Below are 19,635 nucleotides of genomic sequence, written 5' to 3' on the forward strand. Positions count from 1 at the left end.
CCAGGCTCTGGGCTGTCATCACAGAGCCCAACGTGAGGCTCAAACTCACGAACCATGAGATCATGACCTAAGCCAAAGTCGGACGCTTAACTGACTGAACAACTGAGATGCCTCTCGGTTTTGTAATTCTTAAACAATCTTTAATATTTATTGAATTCCTGCTTCTCCAAGGCCCTCTGTTAAGATGTTAAAGGAGTTGCCGCAGCCCTGAAGAAACTCTCAAACTTGCCGAGAACTCTAGATAAGCAGATGGGACATAGATATGAGGATAAAATACCCTAACCAAAATGTAAGGTCCGTAATTAGAAGTTATCACATGGAGTGCATTTGAAGATCATGATTTTGCTGAAGGGAATTGTGGACAATGAGAAGGCGGCCTTGGTGTTGGGAGCACATGGGAGCGAGTGGAAAGCCCAGGCTGAGAACCTCACTTCTGCATGTGACCACCTGTGTCACCTGCATCAGGCTGTTCCCTGTCTGCATCTCAGGTGAATGTCTACCTAAATGAACATCCACCTGTAGATATAAATTTCTATGTAAAATGAAAGCAGTAGATTAGATAAAGATCTCTGAGGTCCTTCCTAGTTCAAATAATCTGTAAGTCTACAATGCCTTTTTGAGGGCAGTAACATTTTCTGAATCTTTAATTCTGTGAGCAACATTACTCAGCCAAGAAACTGACTACCCACTAAAGGTCTTACCTATAAGCAGTAACAATCAGTATAAATAATTATTATTAGAAATTCAGTTGTAAGTCTTAAATTTATCCCAGCCAAATCCTTGTAAATTGGTATATGACAGTAAGTGTTGTTCACTATTCCAAGTCAGAAAGTAAGCAGCTACTGTAATACCCTGATTTGCACTTTATTTATATTTCATCAGTTTTCTCCTGTCTCTTTTAAAACTATTACATCTCATTATTTTTCCTGCTATCAGCTTATTCTTTTAATTGTGTATCATTTTGTTAATTTAAAAACTAAGATGACTTACTCTAAGCAGAAGTTAACCTAAAAATAAACGCACAAGGTGTACCCAGGTGGTTCAGTCGGTGAAGCATCTAACCCTTGATTTCAGCTCAGGTCATGATCTCATGGCTCTTGGGATGGAGCCCTGTGTCAGGCTTTGTGCTGACAGCTCAGAGCCTGCTTGGGATCCTCTCTCTCTCTCTTGCTCTGCCCTTCCCCCACTCGTGCTGTCTCTAAAATTAAATAAATATAAAAAAGTAATAAATACATAAAGTTTTTCTGTTTTCTGCCTGAAATCATTTCTAGTACTATCATTATAGGCAGTGTACTTTCAAAGCACTCCTGTGATGCTTGACCTAGACAATTAACATAAAATAAGTGAGGCATTTTTAAATTACTAATCTACACTGCCTTCAAAATGACATTGCTTGAAATTTCTTATCCAGCTGTATTCTGTTGTCTTTAATACTTTGTGGCGAGGCATAAGAGAAAGATGGGACAGTCCTATGCTCCAGAGTGTGAATGAGAGTGTGAACACTCCTAGATGGATATATTTTTTTAAATTAGCCTGTATTGAAAAATTATTTTTTTTTAATTTTTTTAAAAATTAGCCTGTATTGAAGAGTTTAGCAGGTCACCCCAGACCACACTGGCCCTGAGAGCAGGACCGTGTAGGCACGGAAGCACAGACCATGGCATTTAAAGCTATAAGGAGTGTCAGATCATATCCTCCAGCAACACTTTGCAAAATGCAGACTGGGACCTGTTACTGGCCTGTGAGATCCATTTAATGAGTCACAATCAGCACTTTTTAAATGAGAGCGAATTAATTACATAGGATAAAATAGATGAGAATCGAGTGCAAGTTCATAGCAACAACTCTCCACGCTGCAACAGATACCGAGGCCCAGAGTGCTAAGTGGCGGAAGGAAGGAGATGGGGCGGTATGGGGAATCCATACGGTGGGTAACACTCTGTAGCGTGGTGTTTGGTTTTCTGGTACAGGGAAATCAATGTGATCATCACCATAAAAATTGGACTTAAGTACAGCTTATCTTCCTATTAACATAACTCACAGGCAGTTGAGGAGTGTGAGGAAATACCCTGTGTAGGCAGAAATACCAAGGCTGAATCCTGTTTCTTTTATGAGTTTTTATTGGCTCTCTTTAGAAGGGGGCAGCATCCATGGCAGCACTTTTCAATAACGATAATTACCGTAACGATAATCACAATTTAATCGAGCTGGTACAACTAGGGCCTAAATGAATCCTTTATTTTTAAAAGAAAAAAAAAAGGAATGATTAGGTGAAAAACACATAGTAATTTTCACCTTCAGCTGGTGAACCTAAAAATGGTATAGTGGCAATTTTCAGAATATCATCGACCCTGATCAGTACTCTGACTTCATCGGAAACTACTCCATGAAGAAAACAGTTGCACTTTTGGAGACACATTGAAAGTAATTTAAAGAAATGGTTTGGCACATGTGCAAAACATTCCCATATATTTGTAACGATGTTGTTGCAAGCGAAATCCTAGGCTAGTCAAAACGTAAGGCACCAGAAAACACAGCATGCCAAACTCACCGAAAGATGAAAAATCATCTGCACAGTTTCCTTATTTTTATTTATTTACCATCATCAACAGAAGCCTTGTTATCGTCATTTCATATTTGTGTCAAAAGAGGCTGCGATTTCTGCAGCCCCTGCAAAGATTATTCTTCCTGCAGGTACAGAGTTGTTACGTATGGTGTTTATGACAAGTCTGCTGATAAAAAGCTATCCCTTTCACGATCTATACTCTGAGAGGCCATTCGGAAACAATCTGTGTACAACTCCCGCGTGAGTGAGAGATTTGCAGCCCAGGCTGTGGTGTACTGCTCTTGTAAGTGATACGCAGTCTTAGCGTGTCGGGTATGTTTGACACGGCGGTTTTATGGAGGAAATGTGATGTTTAAACTTAATGTCATATAAAACTAAACTCCGAGTATTGGAAAAGTGTACTGCTGGTCCATGTAGATTCAACTGGAGGACAACGTGAAAGATTTAAGTAAAAAAATAAAAAAGTTGGAGGATCACATAGGCAAGAATAATCAGAAGGTACAGCGAGCCTCAGGATGGTTGGGATCACTATTTTATATGTTGTGAAGCTTTGACATACAGAGACATTTCCCCAAATCATGATGAGCAAAGGATGTAGGGAAAGTTGTTGATTGTATTTCAAAGCAATTCCAGCTGACTGTGCGTAACGAAGTTTACTTGTAGTAAGTGAAAACATGAAGCAGTGTGTCTGAACTCAGGAAGAAGATTTATACTCCTCAAGGCAAAAGGCAGTACGATTTGGCAAATATTTACAAAGATGATACTCGGGAAACATAACTGACATGCTTAACTGATAATTTTCGTGTTTTAGCATACTAAATTAGAAACATAAGGAGGGGATGGTGTGCAATACCAGGGTGCATTCAACAAAGTAATCAAAACCTAGGTATCTCCCAGCCCATATTGTTTTGGCAAGCAACAAAAGTAATCGCTCAGCTCCTGTATCTTCCTGTCACTGCAACTTCATTCAATAAAAGAGAACATTATTAAATAAGACCATTTTAAGAGATTGTTGTATCTCAACGTTTGGTCTCAAACTTTTATTTTTTTACTTTGCAGAAGAAAAAACATTGAAACACTAAAGAAAAATATTTGAATTAAAAAACGATATTTGCAAAAGAATAAAAAAAAATCTATTTGCTTTTGAAAATTCTAAATCAATAGTGGGCTAAACTTGTTACCCAAAGAAGAGAAAGAATTATTTCAGCTGAGTTCTTGATTAACAGGAAAGAATGATCAGAAGACAGTAAGTTTATCGTCATTTTTGGGTAAGAAAACATTATTTACTTGAAATTACTTAGTTCTGAAATACAGTATATTGTTGTCTGACCATTCTCCATGTCATATGCACATCTTGGTTAGAAACAAGTTGGTAGACAAAATTATCTTCGTGTACTCCCGTCTGCAATAAGCCTTTGAAAACAGTCCCCACTGATCACCCAAAGTTTGTTTTTGTATTGGCTTTCTTGGGATTTTTCTAGATCTTATTTAAATATTAACATAATATTTATTAATGACTTCCATTTTTACTTTATCGTATGTTTTAAGAGTAACTTTTGCACCATGAAATGTGCCTTGTTTACACTGTAAGTGTAGTTTTCCACCTGTGGGTCATTTTGCATTGGAAGTGATGACGTTCCCAGAGGCAAAGGTAAAAAGCCTGGGCCAGTGTTACTTTTATTCCAAGACACTGGCAGCATTTTGTCACAGATTAACTTGGGCGGTATTGAGGCAGAGCTTGGAGAATCACTGGAGGAGAATCTTTAAGGGGCCAGAGAATGAAAAACATTGAAGACTGGATTAGAAGGCACACCTCCACTTTTTCCCAAACCCTCTCCCTGCCTTTCCCTCACGAGGTGTCCAGTCCTGACCCCATGCATTAAGAAATCTGGGATTTTGGAAGCCATTCTTAGAAATGATAGTCACGTGAAATAGGCTTTCAGATCTACAAGGTACGCAGTTCTGGCTTATAAATTTTTTTGTGTGTTTTTATTACCTGTTCTTATCTTGCAATTTGTTTATTTCACTGGTCTGGTCCAAAATCTGTTTCTCCAATTTGCTGGTGGAAAGGGAATGTTCCAGAAGCTGAAGTTCAAGTCTTGTTGTCTGATTTAATACCTAAATGTAACAAAATAAAATTCCTATTTGTCATTTTTAAAGTTACATATAACTTCCTTTTAATTAAGTCAGCTAAATTATAGGAAAACATAACTAAAGCGTTTTTTATTTACCCAAGTATCTTATTTTGGCATATTCTTCATGTTCAGAAAAACCTTGAAGTCCTGGATTGCCTCAGACTGTGGTTGTTTTGTTTTGTTTTGTTTTTTTCTGGTTTTTTTTTTTTCAACCGTGTCTAATTTTAGAAAGTGTTTAATAGTTCTGGACAGTAGTATTTGTGTCAAATAATATAATGCTGTTCCTGTTGTCATGTTTTAGCATTTCTTTTCACACAGTGAGCCAAGTAGGAGTATACAATGGTCATATTTAGTACATCAGAAGTTGTTGATAAATGAAAAAGGTTTTGCCTCTGCTCAAAACGAAATGCGGTTCTCTTACTTGTCAGTAGACGACATGGTTGGAAGTCACAAGCTTCCATTCTATAAAAATGTAGCTCATTTTTATTTTTATTTTATTTTATTTTTTAATATTTTTCAAATTTTTAATGTTTGTTTGTTTCTGAGAGAGACAGAGTGTTAGCAGGGGAGGGGCAGAGAGAGGGGGAGACACAGAATCCAAAACAGGCTCCAGGCTCTGAGCTGTCAGCACAGAGCCCGACGCGGGGCTCGAACCCACGGACCACAAGACCGTGACCTGAGCCAAAGTCGAATGCTCAACCGACAGAGCCACCCAGGCGCGCCAAATATAGCTCATTTTTAGCCCAGCATTTCCTACTTTGTATTCACTTGGTTAGCCTTTCATTTTTTTTTTCTTTTCCACTTCTCTCCTCTCTTTTTTTAATTTTAAAAGTCATGTCAGCCAGTTGGGAAACAGTAATGCATCACTATGAAGTTCAGTTTTGCTCTCTGGGCCCTGTCATATGCACTGTCACTGTTCCTGTCGTGTTCCAGCAGCTTTAAGGATGACTTCTTTGGCGTTCGGCTACCTTCTAGCAGGAAGAGTCTGTTACTCACATCCTCTGGGTTGTGGTTATTCAGGATGTGACATCACGTGTAAGTGTAAGGCAGAATTGTTGCCCAGGAATAAGGGTCCTTGAGAGAACCATTGTTTGTTCAGGGTCTGTGTCATTCATAAAAGGCCTGGTCTGGCCCCACTGAGCAGCTTTAGGGACAGTCCTGTCCTTGGTCAAAGCTGGATGAGTTCATAACCATGAGCTCATTCTTGTTGAATGAATGACAGCATTAGCTAGCAGAAAGGTTGGGTTTTAATATTAACACCTGGAATATAGATTTTGGCCTACATCTTCTTTGGGCCCAAATATTCTATGTCAGTTATTTCTAAAAGGAACTGGAAACTTGGGTCTTTTATTTAATTACTAAGGGCTAGGAAATGAGCACAATGGGCCAGAGATAGGGAGGAGGGCATATAGGTCCTGACCGACCAAGGATCAACTGCGATGTTTTTCCATCACTTTTCCAAAGGCCTCCAGAGCAGGTGACTGTCTATCCAGGTCAGGTGGTTGTCTCTGGTCTGTAAGACCTCCGATCTCTACCTGTCCCTCATTGTCCAGTTCAATAGCCTCTGAGTCTGACAGGCTAGAAGAATCTTCTAGTCAGAAAATTTTAGGTTTGGATTTAAACCCGTTTCACACAGTAATTGCTCAACAAATGCCTTAAATAGATTTGGTGCATAATTTGGTCCCTTTTCTAGGTTCAGACATTTTAATGTGTTTAGTTGGACATTATAGGCTGATTTCTTTATAGTCATCTTCTGATTTTCCCGTTACCATAGATCATGTGATACCTAGTTTCACAATTGATGTTTTAAAAATCATGTGATCCAACCAAAGCTTAATAAAAGCTAGAAAAACTGACTTACACAGGATGTAGCAAAGGTTTAAATCATTGCTTTTTTGAGGCACCTGGGTGGCTCAGTCATTTAAGCATCCGACTTCGGCTCAGGTCATGATCTCACGGTTCATGAGTTTGAGCCCCATGTTGGGCTCTGTGCCGACAGCTCAGAACCTGGAGCCTGCTTCGGATTCTGTGTCTCCCTCTCTCTCTGTCCCTCCCCCACTCATGCTCTGTCTTTCTCTGTCAAAAATAAATAAAAACGTTAAAAAAAAGAAAAAGAAATAAATAAATCATTGCTCTATGTTTTACACTTTATTACCATTATCAGAAAATATGAGAAATGTTTACTCAACAGACATTTTTTGAATGAGCTTGATTTCCCGCTAGCTTTGCTATCAAACGGTGAGCGGTGTGACTTAGGCATTACTAATTTATTTTAATAATTAACTACAGATATGTTGATACACTTACATTAAAATTTTTATCTTTTCATTTTTCACTTGTATCACCTCTTGGGATTACAATTTTCATACCTTGTGAATTCATCGTGTGATACAGTTCTATTTTTTCTACACTGTTGTAACATTGTGGAAAGACTTGGTAAAGAAGTAACTTCTTTAGTCTAGCCTCAGATAAAAGTGTTTTATTCTCCTACTGCTTCCTACTGTTTACCCTGCTTTATCCAACACTTCTTATGGAGACAAGGAAAGAACACCTGTAACTCTTCTAGATGTGATCTTATTACAGTTGGGAGGCTTGTAGTTTCTCTTACCTCGTGTCCCCTTCTGGCTCATGTCTGGCTTTTTTTTTCAGCTGAAGTAGCATATGGAAATAATAATACATCATAGGAAGTATTTGCTATTAAATCTACTTTTTTTTTTTTCTTTTTGAGCATTACTTAAAACTGAGAGTAGGAAGGTACTAACTTCTTAAGCTTATAAAGAGACCAGAAAGCAGATGTACCAATGTTGAGACTTGAACTAGGAGCATCTCAGCAAATTCTGCCAACAGCACTTTTTTCCCACCTGGACTATTCTTTTTTTGTTTTTTAATTTTTTTTTTTAATTTATTCATTTTTGAGAGACAGAGACAGAGCACAAGCGGGGGAGGAGCGGAAAGAGAGGGAGACACAGAATCTGACACAGGCTCCAGGCTCTGAGCTGTCAGCACAGAGCCGGACCTGGGGCTCGAACCCACGAACCATGAATTCATGACCTGAGCCGAAGTCGGATGCTCAACAGACGGAGCCCCCCAGGTGCTCCTCCCACCTGGACTATCCTTACTCAGTCACAGGTTGTATGTCATTTGGCCGGACTCTGGATGAATTGTGTTTTAATGTTCTCATGTTCACTGTTTTGCTCTTGTTCTTTTCTTATGTTCATGTTTTTCTCTCCTGCTGCGATTAATCAGCAGCTCATAAAACCTGAAAGCTAAAAGGGAACTTAGAAGCCAGTCACTGGACCCAGCCCTCACTTGATAGTTCGAACTGCCAAGGCCCGCAAGAGCTGAGTCCCATATGCAGATTCACTCCCCAGGTGCTGGTGAAACCAGACCCATTAGAGAACTCAAGACTTCCTGCCGATGGCCGAGCCCCCTGTGCCAGAACTGCTGCTTGCTTCTGTCTATAACCTCATACCACAGATTTTAGAAACTCATACCACAAACTGCTTCCATAGTTCTTTGAGATTTGATTTTATCTTGGAAGTTAGATTTAAGAACAAAGTCATTGGGGCACCTGGGTGGCTCAGTCAGTTAAGTGTCCCACTCTTGATTTCGGTTCAGGTCATGATCTCACGGTTGGGTGCGTGAGTTTGAGCCCCATGTCTGGCTCTGCTTTGATAGTGTGGAGCCTGCTTGAGGTTCTCTCTCTCCCTCTCTCTCTGCCTGCCTCTCTCTCTCTCTCTCTCTCTCTCTCAAGGTAAATAAGTGTTAAAAACTAAAAGAAGAAAGTTTGTTGTACTCATTTTTTTAAGTTTATTTATTTTGAGAGAGAGATTGAGAGTTTGTGTGTTGGGGGGGAGGGGACGGGACAGAGAGGGAGAGGGAGAGAGAGAATCCCCAGCAGGCTCCACACTGTCAGCACAGAGCCCAGCATGGGGCTCCATCCCTCAACCATGAGATCATGACCCAAACCAAAGTCAAGAGGCGGATGCTCAGCTGACTGAGCCACCCAGGTGCCCCAGTGCTTTTCATTTCTTAAATGAAAATCTGAGGACTTATCTAGAGTCCAGAGGAGGCCAGCAAGGCACAGCTGAGGGCTTGTCTAGAGTCCAGAAGATGCCAGCAAGGCAAAGGAGCATTTCTCATAGAGTGTCAAGTGTGCATCATATGAAATGACTTGAATGCCCTTCGTAGAAAAAAAATGTAATTTAACCTCAGTATTAAAAATGAAAACATATTTTAAATTCTTGTCCAGCCACAAATTGTTAATTTCTTATCAACTCCTCTTTTGTCCTGCTGCACTCGAGCTTTCTTCCCTCGCCCAGTATCCAACCAAGTAGCCACACAGTGCAATTTCTCGCTAGCAGTTACTAGCCCAGACCGTTACGGGTTTTCTGTTTCATCACTTACTTGTGCTTCAACATCCGTTAACTTCCGTGTTTGCTCTGCTGTCTGATTCAGTAAGTTTGTGCCTATTTCTATCATCACGGCCGTCTGGTTCTGTACTGCGTTCTGTTGTATCTCTACCATTTCTTTCTTCATGTTGTCCTGGATATAATTCTCAAGCTAGAAAAGCACAAAGACAGTCATCAGCCAAATCATCAGAAATCTTATTCCTAAGTATTTTCCCTTTCTTTTAAAAAGTCTGTTGGAGGACCTGTGCCTTGCTCTGATCTTGCTGGTTTTTGTTTGTTCGTTTGTTTTTTATCACTAGCGGAACAACACAGTGTGGTAGCGTGTTGACTTAAAATCTGGCAGCTTAGTGACATCGTGTGTGGGAGACAGGCCACTCGTCGTTTTTGGTTACCTGCAGAAGTCTACACTGCGGCCGGCAAGGGAGGCAGTGTGGCCCCGGCTCAGAGGCGGGCAGACAGCGGTGCTGTCCAGCAGGGCCTCGTTAGGCTGCAGCTCTATCCGTGTTCGGCAGGAAATGAAAGTTTGGTAAGAAGCATCACTGTTTCTCCCCCATTCTAGACGTGTGGTTTCTTGAAAAAGAGACTTTAGAAGTCAGTCTTACACAGAGTATGAGGAAAGGCTCTCTTTTGGATTCCCCCCCCCCCGTAACAGAATCACCCCTCACCTCCACATTCTGCCGCCCTACCCCCCCCCACTTCCCTCTTAACCTTGTTCGTCTCCCATTAGACCTATTACGCTTTTCCCAACGTGCGTGCAGTCTTCCCAAGTTCATCATTTCGTATACCAGGCAAACTCGCAATCCTACAACTACTTCCTTTATCTACTCACACGGCCCGGCGTGGGGGCACGCCAGCTCAGGATAATATTAGCTTCAGCACAGAAGGGTGAAGAAGCTGATTTCACTGCCTAGGCACAGATACCTGTATCTTCAGCAGTAAAATCATATAATGAAATATAAACGCAGGACACCCAGGCGTATTGGAAAAAGCACGTGGACACCTGCCGTCCGGTTTTCCCTTGACTCTAGGGATGTTGCTTAGCTTTGGGGGCACCCGGTGAACTCCCATATAAAATGGGATTTCTGATTGGTCAGAGGAGGGTTTGAAGGATTAACGAAGCTATGCTTTTACAGTCCTTGTGTGCACGCATAACTTCAGGTGCTTAAAATGCAATTTTCTTTCCTTTTTGTGTTTCATGGTGAGCCAACGACAGAGCTACAGGTGTATTCATTGACCCAAACTACAAATTCATGATAGCAGAAACCCCTATTTTTATTTCTCTTTCTCCTAGTTATAGCTCAGAATTTTTTTAATTAAATGGAAAGATGAGGATAAAAATGCTCATAAACACCTTTCTTTAAAACTCGTAATTCTCTGAGCAGAAACCATTCATAAAGTCTGTCATCAAACAGCCTTTCTCCTAAAATGTGAACCACAAAGTGATTCTCTGCTTCTGCATGTAAGAGTGAGAAAGCAGAATGGGAGGGGTGGAGCTTTTCCCTTAGAGTTCAAAGGCTTCTTTGTTGGTACAACTTATTTTTTTGTTTTAAATTATTAAACTTTTTTTTGAGAGAGAGTGGGGGTGAGGCAGAGAGAAGGGGAGAGCGAGAGTCCCAAGCAGACTCCACACCCTGCACAGAGCCCAGTGTGGGGCTCGACCTCATAACTGTGAGGTCACGACCTGAGCCAAAATCAAGAGTCTGATGCTTAACCGACTCAACCATCCAGGTGGTCCTGTTCTGTCTTGACCGGTATTACAAGCTCTAGAATTAGTGTTAGAATTTTACATTTTCTGCCTCTGTTGCTTGCTTGCCGTTGACTCTGTCCCTACTCCTGTGCCCTTCCCACCTCCCTCCATGCTGATTATCTTGAGGGTCACTGGTTGCTCCCTGGTTCTCCCCTGGTCCCTAGCAGATGGAATAGCCTGAAAGCTGACAATGACTACACAGCTCTGACCATCTGTCAAATCTTGTCATTGAAGCCTTTGCTTCTCCACATGAATCACAGTGGATGAGAGCGCCATAAAAAATGGAATCATGTGCTACTGCTTGGCGGCCCAAGAAATCTCTCTAGTGTAGACTTAAGAAAATCTAAAGAGCGAAACCCTTGTCAACCCTTCCCTAACTAGCGAATGATAACCGGCTCAGGCTTTTTAGTGACCATGTCCTTTCTTAATTTCTTCTTCTTCCCTTCCCTCGCCTTTTTAAAATTGTAACTTTTATGATTTAAATAGATAATTTATGAGGACTCGTAGAAGTTTGTTATTTCTCCTTTCCTTCCCCCCCCCTTCTCTCTCTCTCTCTCTCTCTCTCTTGTTCACACACACTCTCTCACACACAGAGACACTCTTTCTCTCTCTCTCATCACCATGGGAGTTTTGGAATTTTTGAGGTTAAAGTTAAAGCCATATAAGTCATCGAGAGGAGTTGTCTTAGTTACTCTTAACACCCAGCAAAGATAATATTTAGAGAGACTTATTCCGGGAAGTTTGGGCTCATTAAAGATAGATTCAAGCTGGAGTTTGGTTGAAGTCCATACTGCAAACTCATAATTTATCAACTAGTATAAATAATGGTCTTAATCTTCTTATTTATTTGAGTACTTAAGAACTTAAATAAAAATGATTCTGCCCCTTGTCGCTCTAAATCATACAACTAGGGGAGAAGAATAGGTCCTTGAGTGCCCCCCACCCCGTGTTAGAACTACTGAGTCACCTGTGGTTACAGCCATCAAGAGACATGAGAAGCTTGTTTATAATTTGACATTTTAGAGTCTAGTTCCCATTTAAAATTAGCCTCAGGAACGAAAATAAAAGATCCCAATTTTTAAAAGTAAAAAAAAAAATAAATAACTTTATTGCCATAACTTTTTTTCTAAGGTTGAAAACAATAGAATACAAGATGTCTCTTTAAGTCACTATTTTTCGGCTTTTCCGGACTACAAAGTATCTGGGTATGGTGGGTGTGTGGGTGTGATTAATCTTCCATTGAAGCAAATTACAGATTCACTTACGCATGTGTGGGTGTGTATAGATCTTATTTATATTGTCTGTATGTGTATAGTGTCTATATACAGTACATACAGCTAAATAACATGAAAGCCTACATGCTACGGACCCAGTATCTAATTGAAGTCAGTGGGAAGACAGTGGAACAGAAACAGAAATACCAAGGAGTAGGCATTTTTGTGTTGATTCGTGAAGAGGTTTGTGCTCTCACACTTGAAGCAGTGAAGATAAATTAAGATGTTAAGAGAAACGGGTGCCGTGGCAGCTGAGTCCTCTTTAACTACAAAGAACGTGTTTAGTCCCAGGAGCAATAGGAAAACCACAACCGCTGTAGCTCAGGTCTGCTGCTCACTGCCGCCGTCCCTGCTGCTGCGTCCACTCTTCCCGTGGGCCCCAGGCACCCCGCACGCGGGCTGGAACTGGCCGTCTGGAGGCCACGCCTCGCTTGCCCTGCCTTGTGCTGCTTTTCTAGCTTATTGCCCTGGAACGTCTTTCTTTCTGTTTAGTATCGCTTATTTTTATTGCCTGTGAAATATAGAAGTCTGCCCAGTGCAATTCCATTCTGGTAGAAGGAAGCCTCAGTTCAAGGAAAAACATGGGGCGAATGAGATCTCTGCTCCCGTCGGCAGTGTCCCTCTCCGCTCCTCGGGCAACTGTTTCCGTCTCTGTCATCGGCACTTAGCCATTCCTATGAAAACAGTTCCGAGATACTTGAACCTCCCGGGGGACATGGTTCTTCCTCATTTCACACGGGTGGCTTCACACACTCATGTTTTGCAGGAATGTTTGACATTGCTTTCATGTCAGAAGATGATTATGCAGCGCTTCTGACTTGTGGGTCCAGGTGCCCACCCCCCAAAAGTCCCAGTTGCAGTTTGGAAGGAGGTACGGACATTCATTTTTGCCCCCTTCTTGAGTTGTTGGTCTAAGCACTCAAAGTGCAGGTCTTCGAGCGGTTTCTCTTCCCTCGGAATTCAAATGAATTATCCAAATTCAATTAACTTTTCGAGGCTGTCACTGTCATTATAGTTGCATAGATTGTTGCTTAGTATTGGTTTGATTTGCTAAGAGAGATTGCACTCAAAACACAACCTTTAAAAATTGGCAACACATTGAAGTTCAGGCAACCAGAGTAAACTCTTTTAACATACATAGATATATATATGTTTTTTAATGTAAAATGTGTCCTGAAGTTTTTGATTACTCTTTCAACATTTGGAACGATTATATTTGACAGGAAAAAGAAGTCTGTTTGCAAGGTAACTGTGGCAGATTGATTACGCATTAAAATGGTTCCCTCACTATCTTTGATCTCACCAAGATTATCATCATTATTTTTTCGACCAAAAGGAAAGTAATCTTGAAATTGGCTGGGGAAAGGAAAACATAGATAGTGTATGAAAACTATCGCCAACTTGGAGATTTCGATCTTGGTCCCGTACCAACTATATAGTCCTGGTTGAGAGGTCTTTGCTATTGAAATACAGCTCCGTGTCCTGATACCTTTTAATTAAGTGGTTTTTGTCCATCTGAATGATCTAACCTCCCTAGGAAAGTTTTCACTGGGAACGTTTTATTCTCTACCATTTCCATGTAGAAACAAGTTACTGTAACTGTTCTCTCTTGCACACACACATCCCCAAAAAGGATTTGGTTTTTTTTCCTACCTCAGTAATCCTTCCTGACTTGATCCCTTCTTTCCTGCCCCCCCACCCCACCCCCAACCCAGTGTGTGGATCTTCTGGATTGTCACACAGCCCCTGACTGGCTTCTGGCAACCCCACCCTGAGTGTTGTGGTCACTCTTCAGCTCAGGTCACTCCCTCGTGGCTGTGCCTGTGAAGATTCCCCCGACTGGTGGCACATACTCCTTCTGATCTGTACTCTAATCTTGCAGCCTGGTTCCCTCTGTGCACACCTTGCGCCGAGCTGTGCGAGAACCCTTAGGCTGCTTCCTCCCTCCAGCCTTTGTCTGCGTCTCTCTTGGCCCAGGGCCCTTGGCACCCTCTGCGGTTATGCCCTACCCCATCGCATGCCCTTCTCAAAGGTCTCCACTGCACTGTGCGTTGTGTTTAGGTACCAAAAAGAACGTCTTGTACTTGTTTTTCATTGATTTTTAAACCTCCTACTACTATCGATTTATGTTCTCGTTTGCTTGGGATGTGGAAATTCGGGAGCCATCCTTCAGCCATACACCCTAGTAACAACCAAGCAAAGCCTTTGCTCTTACAATTAGCTTGAAAACTTGGATACAAGATTATTAAACCCAGGGATTTTCTGTTTAGAAGGCTTTTGACCTAATGTTCTTGGTTCCCTGGCATGAAGAAACTGAAACATCTTCTGAGGTTTTCAGACAGAAAAGTGGCAAAATGGGCTTTGCTCCCACTCCTTATAAAGTGTGTGGGGGTTGGGTTTTTTTTTGTTTGTTTTGTTTTGTCTTTACTCGAGAGCTCTCACTTCCTAAGCAGTTCCGTACTCTGCAGTGTTGAAGGAGAGATACAGACACGAAAGAGGCGAAGGCCGAGAGATGTCTGTCCTCAGCCACACCTGTAGGACTCGAGGGGCAGATACATTTGCCTGTACATTGCGGATGATGTTCAGATGCCCTGTGAGCTGGAAAGTTCTCTCTTTCCTCTTTGTATGGGTGCCATACTTGACTTCATCTAGCCGAGAGAAGTCGATATTGAAGCCAAGTGCCTTCCATGGACTGTCAATAATGTGGGCCCTTTCTCTCCGCAGCCAGTGTAAGGTGCTTCAGGAAACGGGGGAAGCGTGGCCCTGCTGGGATAGGTTTTCCAGGTTGTTAATAAGCAAACTTGTCTCCATCCACCATCGCTCCGTGGACCCCACCCCACAGACGATCTTTCAGGCACTTCCTATAACTAATTTGTTCCGACCTATTTTTTCAGGGATTTTTTTTCCTGTTAATAATTTATGAGTGACTTTTTGTTGTCTGATATTGTATCTAGATAACCCCTTTCCTATTTTCACTGGTCATAAAGAGACTAAAAGCGTGCTTGTTGAGAGCTATAAACTTAAAGACATAATACGGAATAGAGCTTCAGGCATGAGCTGGTGCCATGCTGACATTCATAGCTTGTCCCCCACCTCCTCTGACTGAGAAAATTTCAGATAATTTGAATACCACTATATCTGTGCTCCCTCAAGCTGTATTTCTTTTGCTTTTATTTGTGGGTGTGACAGCATATCTCTTTTTGTTATTTAATGGGGGGTTTTAATCACATAAGCTCACATCTCTTTGCCTTTTTGTATGTCTCCCTTACCGTCACCCCAGAATCTAAGGAGAAAGTGTATTTTTCCCCTTAAGGCGTTCTAGTCATTGCCTACTGATGAAATGGCTATTTTCTTCCTCAATAGCAGGCATTTTAAATATACTCAAGCTTAAATATGAAGAGGCTGGTATAGTAACATGAATTTGTTTAAGCATTTCGTATGGGGAAAGGTGTCATGTTTTACCTATGTGTGGCTTTTTAAAGTGTTCTTAAGGTACATATATACTTACCCGAATATATACTAGAGCTCTAGCTCACAGCATCTTTTTTTTTTTTTTAATGTTTACTTATTTTTTATAAAGACAGAGCATGAGCAGGGGAGGGGCAGAGAGAGAGGGAGACACAGACTCTGAAACAGGCTCCAGGCTCTGAGCTGTCAGCACAGAGCCCCACACGGGGCTCGAACTCATGAACCATGAGACCATGACCTGAGCTGAAGTCAGTCACTCAGCCAGCTGAGTCACCCAGGCGCCCCTCTGGCTTACATCTTATAGAGACTCATAAGTCAAAGAGCAAATAAATGCTGCAGATACCCTCAGTTGATGGATGTGGTTACATAAAGCAAGAATGGCAATAGCAATTTACAATTGCAGAGTGATTTTTTAGATGTTCACTTCTTTATGAATATATAAATATAGTTATTTATGTACTAAATATACATTTCTTTGTATATTAATATATTTCGCTTGACTTACTTCCTTCACTTGGGTTTTCCCCAAACCAGAGCCGGGGACAAAGGCATGTGTGCAGGAAGTTTATCTAGGAAGTGGTCACGGGGAATGACCACGGAAGACAGGCGAAGGCAGCAGGGAGGCTGAGGCTGGTGCAAACATGGACTTGGTTGGCCACCACTGTGACATATCCCACAATAACCTTCTGCGGAGCTGTAGGAAATGTGTTTCAGAACCGAACCCTCCACCTGTGGTGAGATGGGACGCCTTCCATCCCTCCGGGCAAGGGTAGCCTCGAGGGCTGCTTGCAGGGGCCTGGAGAGGCCGCTGTGGCACCCCCAGCCGGCTCGGGGCGGGGCAGGGAGCAGGGGTCCTCTGCTGGCCCCCTAGAGGCCTGGGTGTGGCGAGAAGAGGTGTTCCCCAGACAGCAGGGCGGTGCTCCCGGCCCGACTTCCAGATGAGAAAACTGAGTCAGACCACTCGCGTGCCTGTCACCCACAGTGCCACAGACCAGAGCCTGGCGTGACGGAGGGTACGGCTAAGATGGCGTGGCGCCTGTTCCACGGCGCATGGGATCATGGCGTGAAGCCCAAGCATCACCACTTTTCTGCGGTGGGAACCTTGAACCTGCACACGTCCTGCTGCAGACGAGAGCTGCCTTGGGAGCAGCCCTTCTGGGAATGACCGTGTGCGTGACATTGGACGAAGGGTGTGGCTGGAGGCCAGAAATGGGGAGCATCATCCACGGGAGGCACGAGCCTGACAGGGTTGCAGCAGCTAAAGCAGCTCAGAACTTCACTTTCCGCGTCAGCAAACGCTGTCCACACATTAGACATTCGGCAGACTTGTGCCCTGGTCTAGTTCTTGGCATATTTTGTTCTCAGCTCAGGAGGGGCTAGGGACACTTGCGAGAGGCAGAGAGGGAGTGTAAAACTATTCTTGAGAGGCTTCTTTATGAAATGAACGGAATTATCCGTGATTACAAATGGGAGCTGTTGAAATTCCGTTCTGGGCACAAGATGGATGCATTTCTTGCTACCCTATACTGGAGGTTTCTTTGTGAAGGAAACCAACGTGTTCTTGCCTCTCTCAAAACTAAGGTGCACTGAGAGAAAAGACAAAGTAAGCACATATTTCACTGTCTTTCTTTGGCAGCTATCTGCCTTTCAAACTACCTTTGAAACGTGTGTATTCACAGACATGCGTATTTATAAACACGCATATGTCCTCATGTGTGGAGATGGAAATAGATGCAGATGTGTCCATCCATTTTCACTCCTCTCTGGCATGATAGGCTGTCAGAAGCTGAGGGGGAAGAGGCTTTAGAAATCTGTAATATTGTTGAAATCTCTCACTCTGTGAGCGGCGGGGGGTGGGGTGGGGGCAGGGGGTACCAGGGCCTGGATCGCCAGTGCTAGCTCTTAGCGGAATGACAGCAAAACCCCAGTTGCCCACGGCCGCGTCCCACACTCTCACCACTGCACTGCTGTACCCGTGCCCCCGGATGTTTAGTGGTACTTTCTCACTTCTGCGATGGATTCAGATCCCGCCACTTGTCTACATCTTCTGTCTGCCCTATTTCTGCTGTTTCCGTGTTCATGTGGCTCTGCCGAAATCCTGCAGAGATTTCCAGGGACGAGACAGAGTGGGCATCTTTGGAGTCTGGCTTTTTTTTTTTTTTAATCTTTTTAACATGAAATAAATGTGCAGTGGCACAATTGCTATGCTAGATGGCTAGGAAGGGTGGGAAAGGGCTGAAGGAATTTAAATGACTTTCGTCTTGCAGATACTTCCAAGGCAAACTAGTTCTTTACAAGAAGTCTCTTTCACAGAAAGGTGGGGGAGGGGGATTGGGGCACACAGATGGCCGTGCTCAGGGAGTCTCAGGACTGGGCCTCGAGCACCCTGCTCAGTGCTGGCACTGAGGGCGACCGTCAGCCTCGCGCTCTGCTAGCAAGCCCGAAGGTGGGGAGAATTGGGTGGATTACACTGGGAGCCTCTCAAGGGACACGGGATTGGTTTGCATGAGAAGTCAGCAGTAAAATATTTCACCTTTTCTATATGATTGTACCACCGACCCACCGTCAGCAGGATGTATTTTTACGGCATTTTCTGTCTGGCTGATAGCTGTCTTCTGAACTGTTCATATTTCATGTCATTGTGTCTCCTGTGGATTAGCATAAATGGAAACAGTATATATTTGTATACTCTCCGCACCGATCTGACTTCTCTGTGCACTAAGTGTGATGGTGCCTTGTGTGTACCGCGGGGGAGGGCTGGGCCAGCTTCCTTCAGCACCTTACGCTAAAGCTGAACAAGGCCGCCCGAACCACACACGACAGTTGCTGCGGTAATAATCCTGGGAAATATTTAGGCAAGTGTGTTCTTTTCATTTTGATTTTCATTTTCATAAAGGCTGTAGCTGCAACTTTTTTTAATTTTATGATTTAATAACAGCTCAAGCTCATATTTTTCTGAACCGTTTAGGAGGGAAAGTGTACTTCTTCTAAAGTCTAATCTCATTTGACCTCTGGTTCAATCTTCATTCTCACAAGTGTTTAAAGCTACAAATATTTCGTATCTATTGACCTATGTCAGTGGGCCGTGTGCACGTACTTTTAAGAAACTGCACACTTACCTGGGCTTTGCAGGAGCAAAGTGATCAACCATTTTTCTTTAACTCACATTAGAAAATATAAATTATTTGTTTAATCGGACTGTGTTCATTTTTAAAGCTGAACGTTAGTTTTTAAGGCAGTAATGCCTTTTTAAAATGTATTATTTATTTTGAGAGAGAGAGTGTGCATGAGGCGGGCAAAGGGGGGAGGAAAGAGAGGCAGAGAGAGGGAGAGAGAGAATCCCAGGCAGGCTCCATGCTGTCCGCACAGAGCCCGTGGTGGGGCTCTATCTCACCAACCATGAGATCATGTCCTGAGCGGAAACCAAGAGTGGGACGCTGAACTGACTGAGCCACCCAGGTGCCCCAGCAGTAATGCATTTTTAAGCATGTTAGCAACTTATTTTAAACCTGAGCAACAGTACATTTTTTTTCTCATCAGCCACAGTACAGCAAAGGCAAAACAATATTCAGTGCCCAAATTATGTGGCAAGACAGAGGAGTGTGGCTTTTTTATTTTTAACTAATTTCAACTCCTCTTCATTTCTTGATCTGAAATTTGATAAGAAGTGTATTAAGTATATTTCAAAGTATTTTCTGTCCACCTCCGAAATGTTGACAGCCAAGTGGGACTGCTGTTCGCTTTGAAAGGCCAGACAAGAGCTTTAAGCACATTCCACTTCTGTCTGTGGCTCTCCATCCAGGGAAACTGTTCCAGAAGCCACACACACAGTGCTCTGGGCATGGCTGCAGTTTGACTCCACGAGAACGGAGCCTCAGCTGGGAACTGCAAATAGTGATTATGACTTTGGACAAATCAGTGGGCTTCTAATTATGTCTTCCAAGGCCTGGTGACCTGAAATAAGAGAGTATCTTGCTACAAAATATATGTTGTATCAAACTTCTCTTTTACAAAATACCAGTTCTAGGGATGA

General features: G+C 42.6%; 2 protein-coding genes across 6 annotated transcripts in view; one reads left to right on the plus strand and one right to left on the minus strand.

Moving 5' to 3' along the window:
* The window catches only part of MCPH1 (microcephalin 1), a 271,189-nt gene that overhangs the window by 150,640 nt on the left and 100,914 nt on the right, over window positions 1-19,635 (plus strand).
* ANGPT2 (angiopoietin 2) overlaps window positions 1-19,635 on the minus strand; it is a 57,842-nt gene that overhangs the window by 18,680 nt on the left and 19,527 nt on the right. For both annotated transcript variants that reach the window (XM_006944161.4, XM_006944160.4), the window contains exons 2-3: window positions 9,109-9,264; window positions 4,563-4,684 (exon numbers count right to left, since the gene is read on the minus strand). In XM_006944161.4, coding sequence (XP_006944223.1) covers window positions 4,563-4,684; window positions 9,109-9,264 — 278 coding nt within the window. The remainder of the gene's footprint in view (window positions 1-4,562; window positions 4,685-9,108; window positions 9,265-19,635) is intronic.

This window comes from Felis catus, chromosome B1 (genome assembly GCF_018350175.1).
Source record: "Felis catus isolate Fca126 chromosome B1, F.catus_Fca126_mat1.0, whole genome shotgun sequence".
NCBI lineage: Eukaryota > Metazoa > Chordata > Mammalia > Carnivora > Felidae > Felis > Felis catus.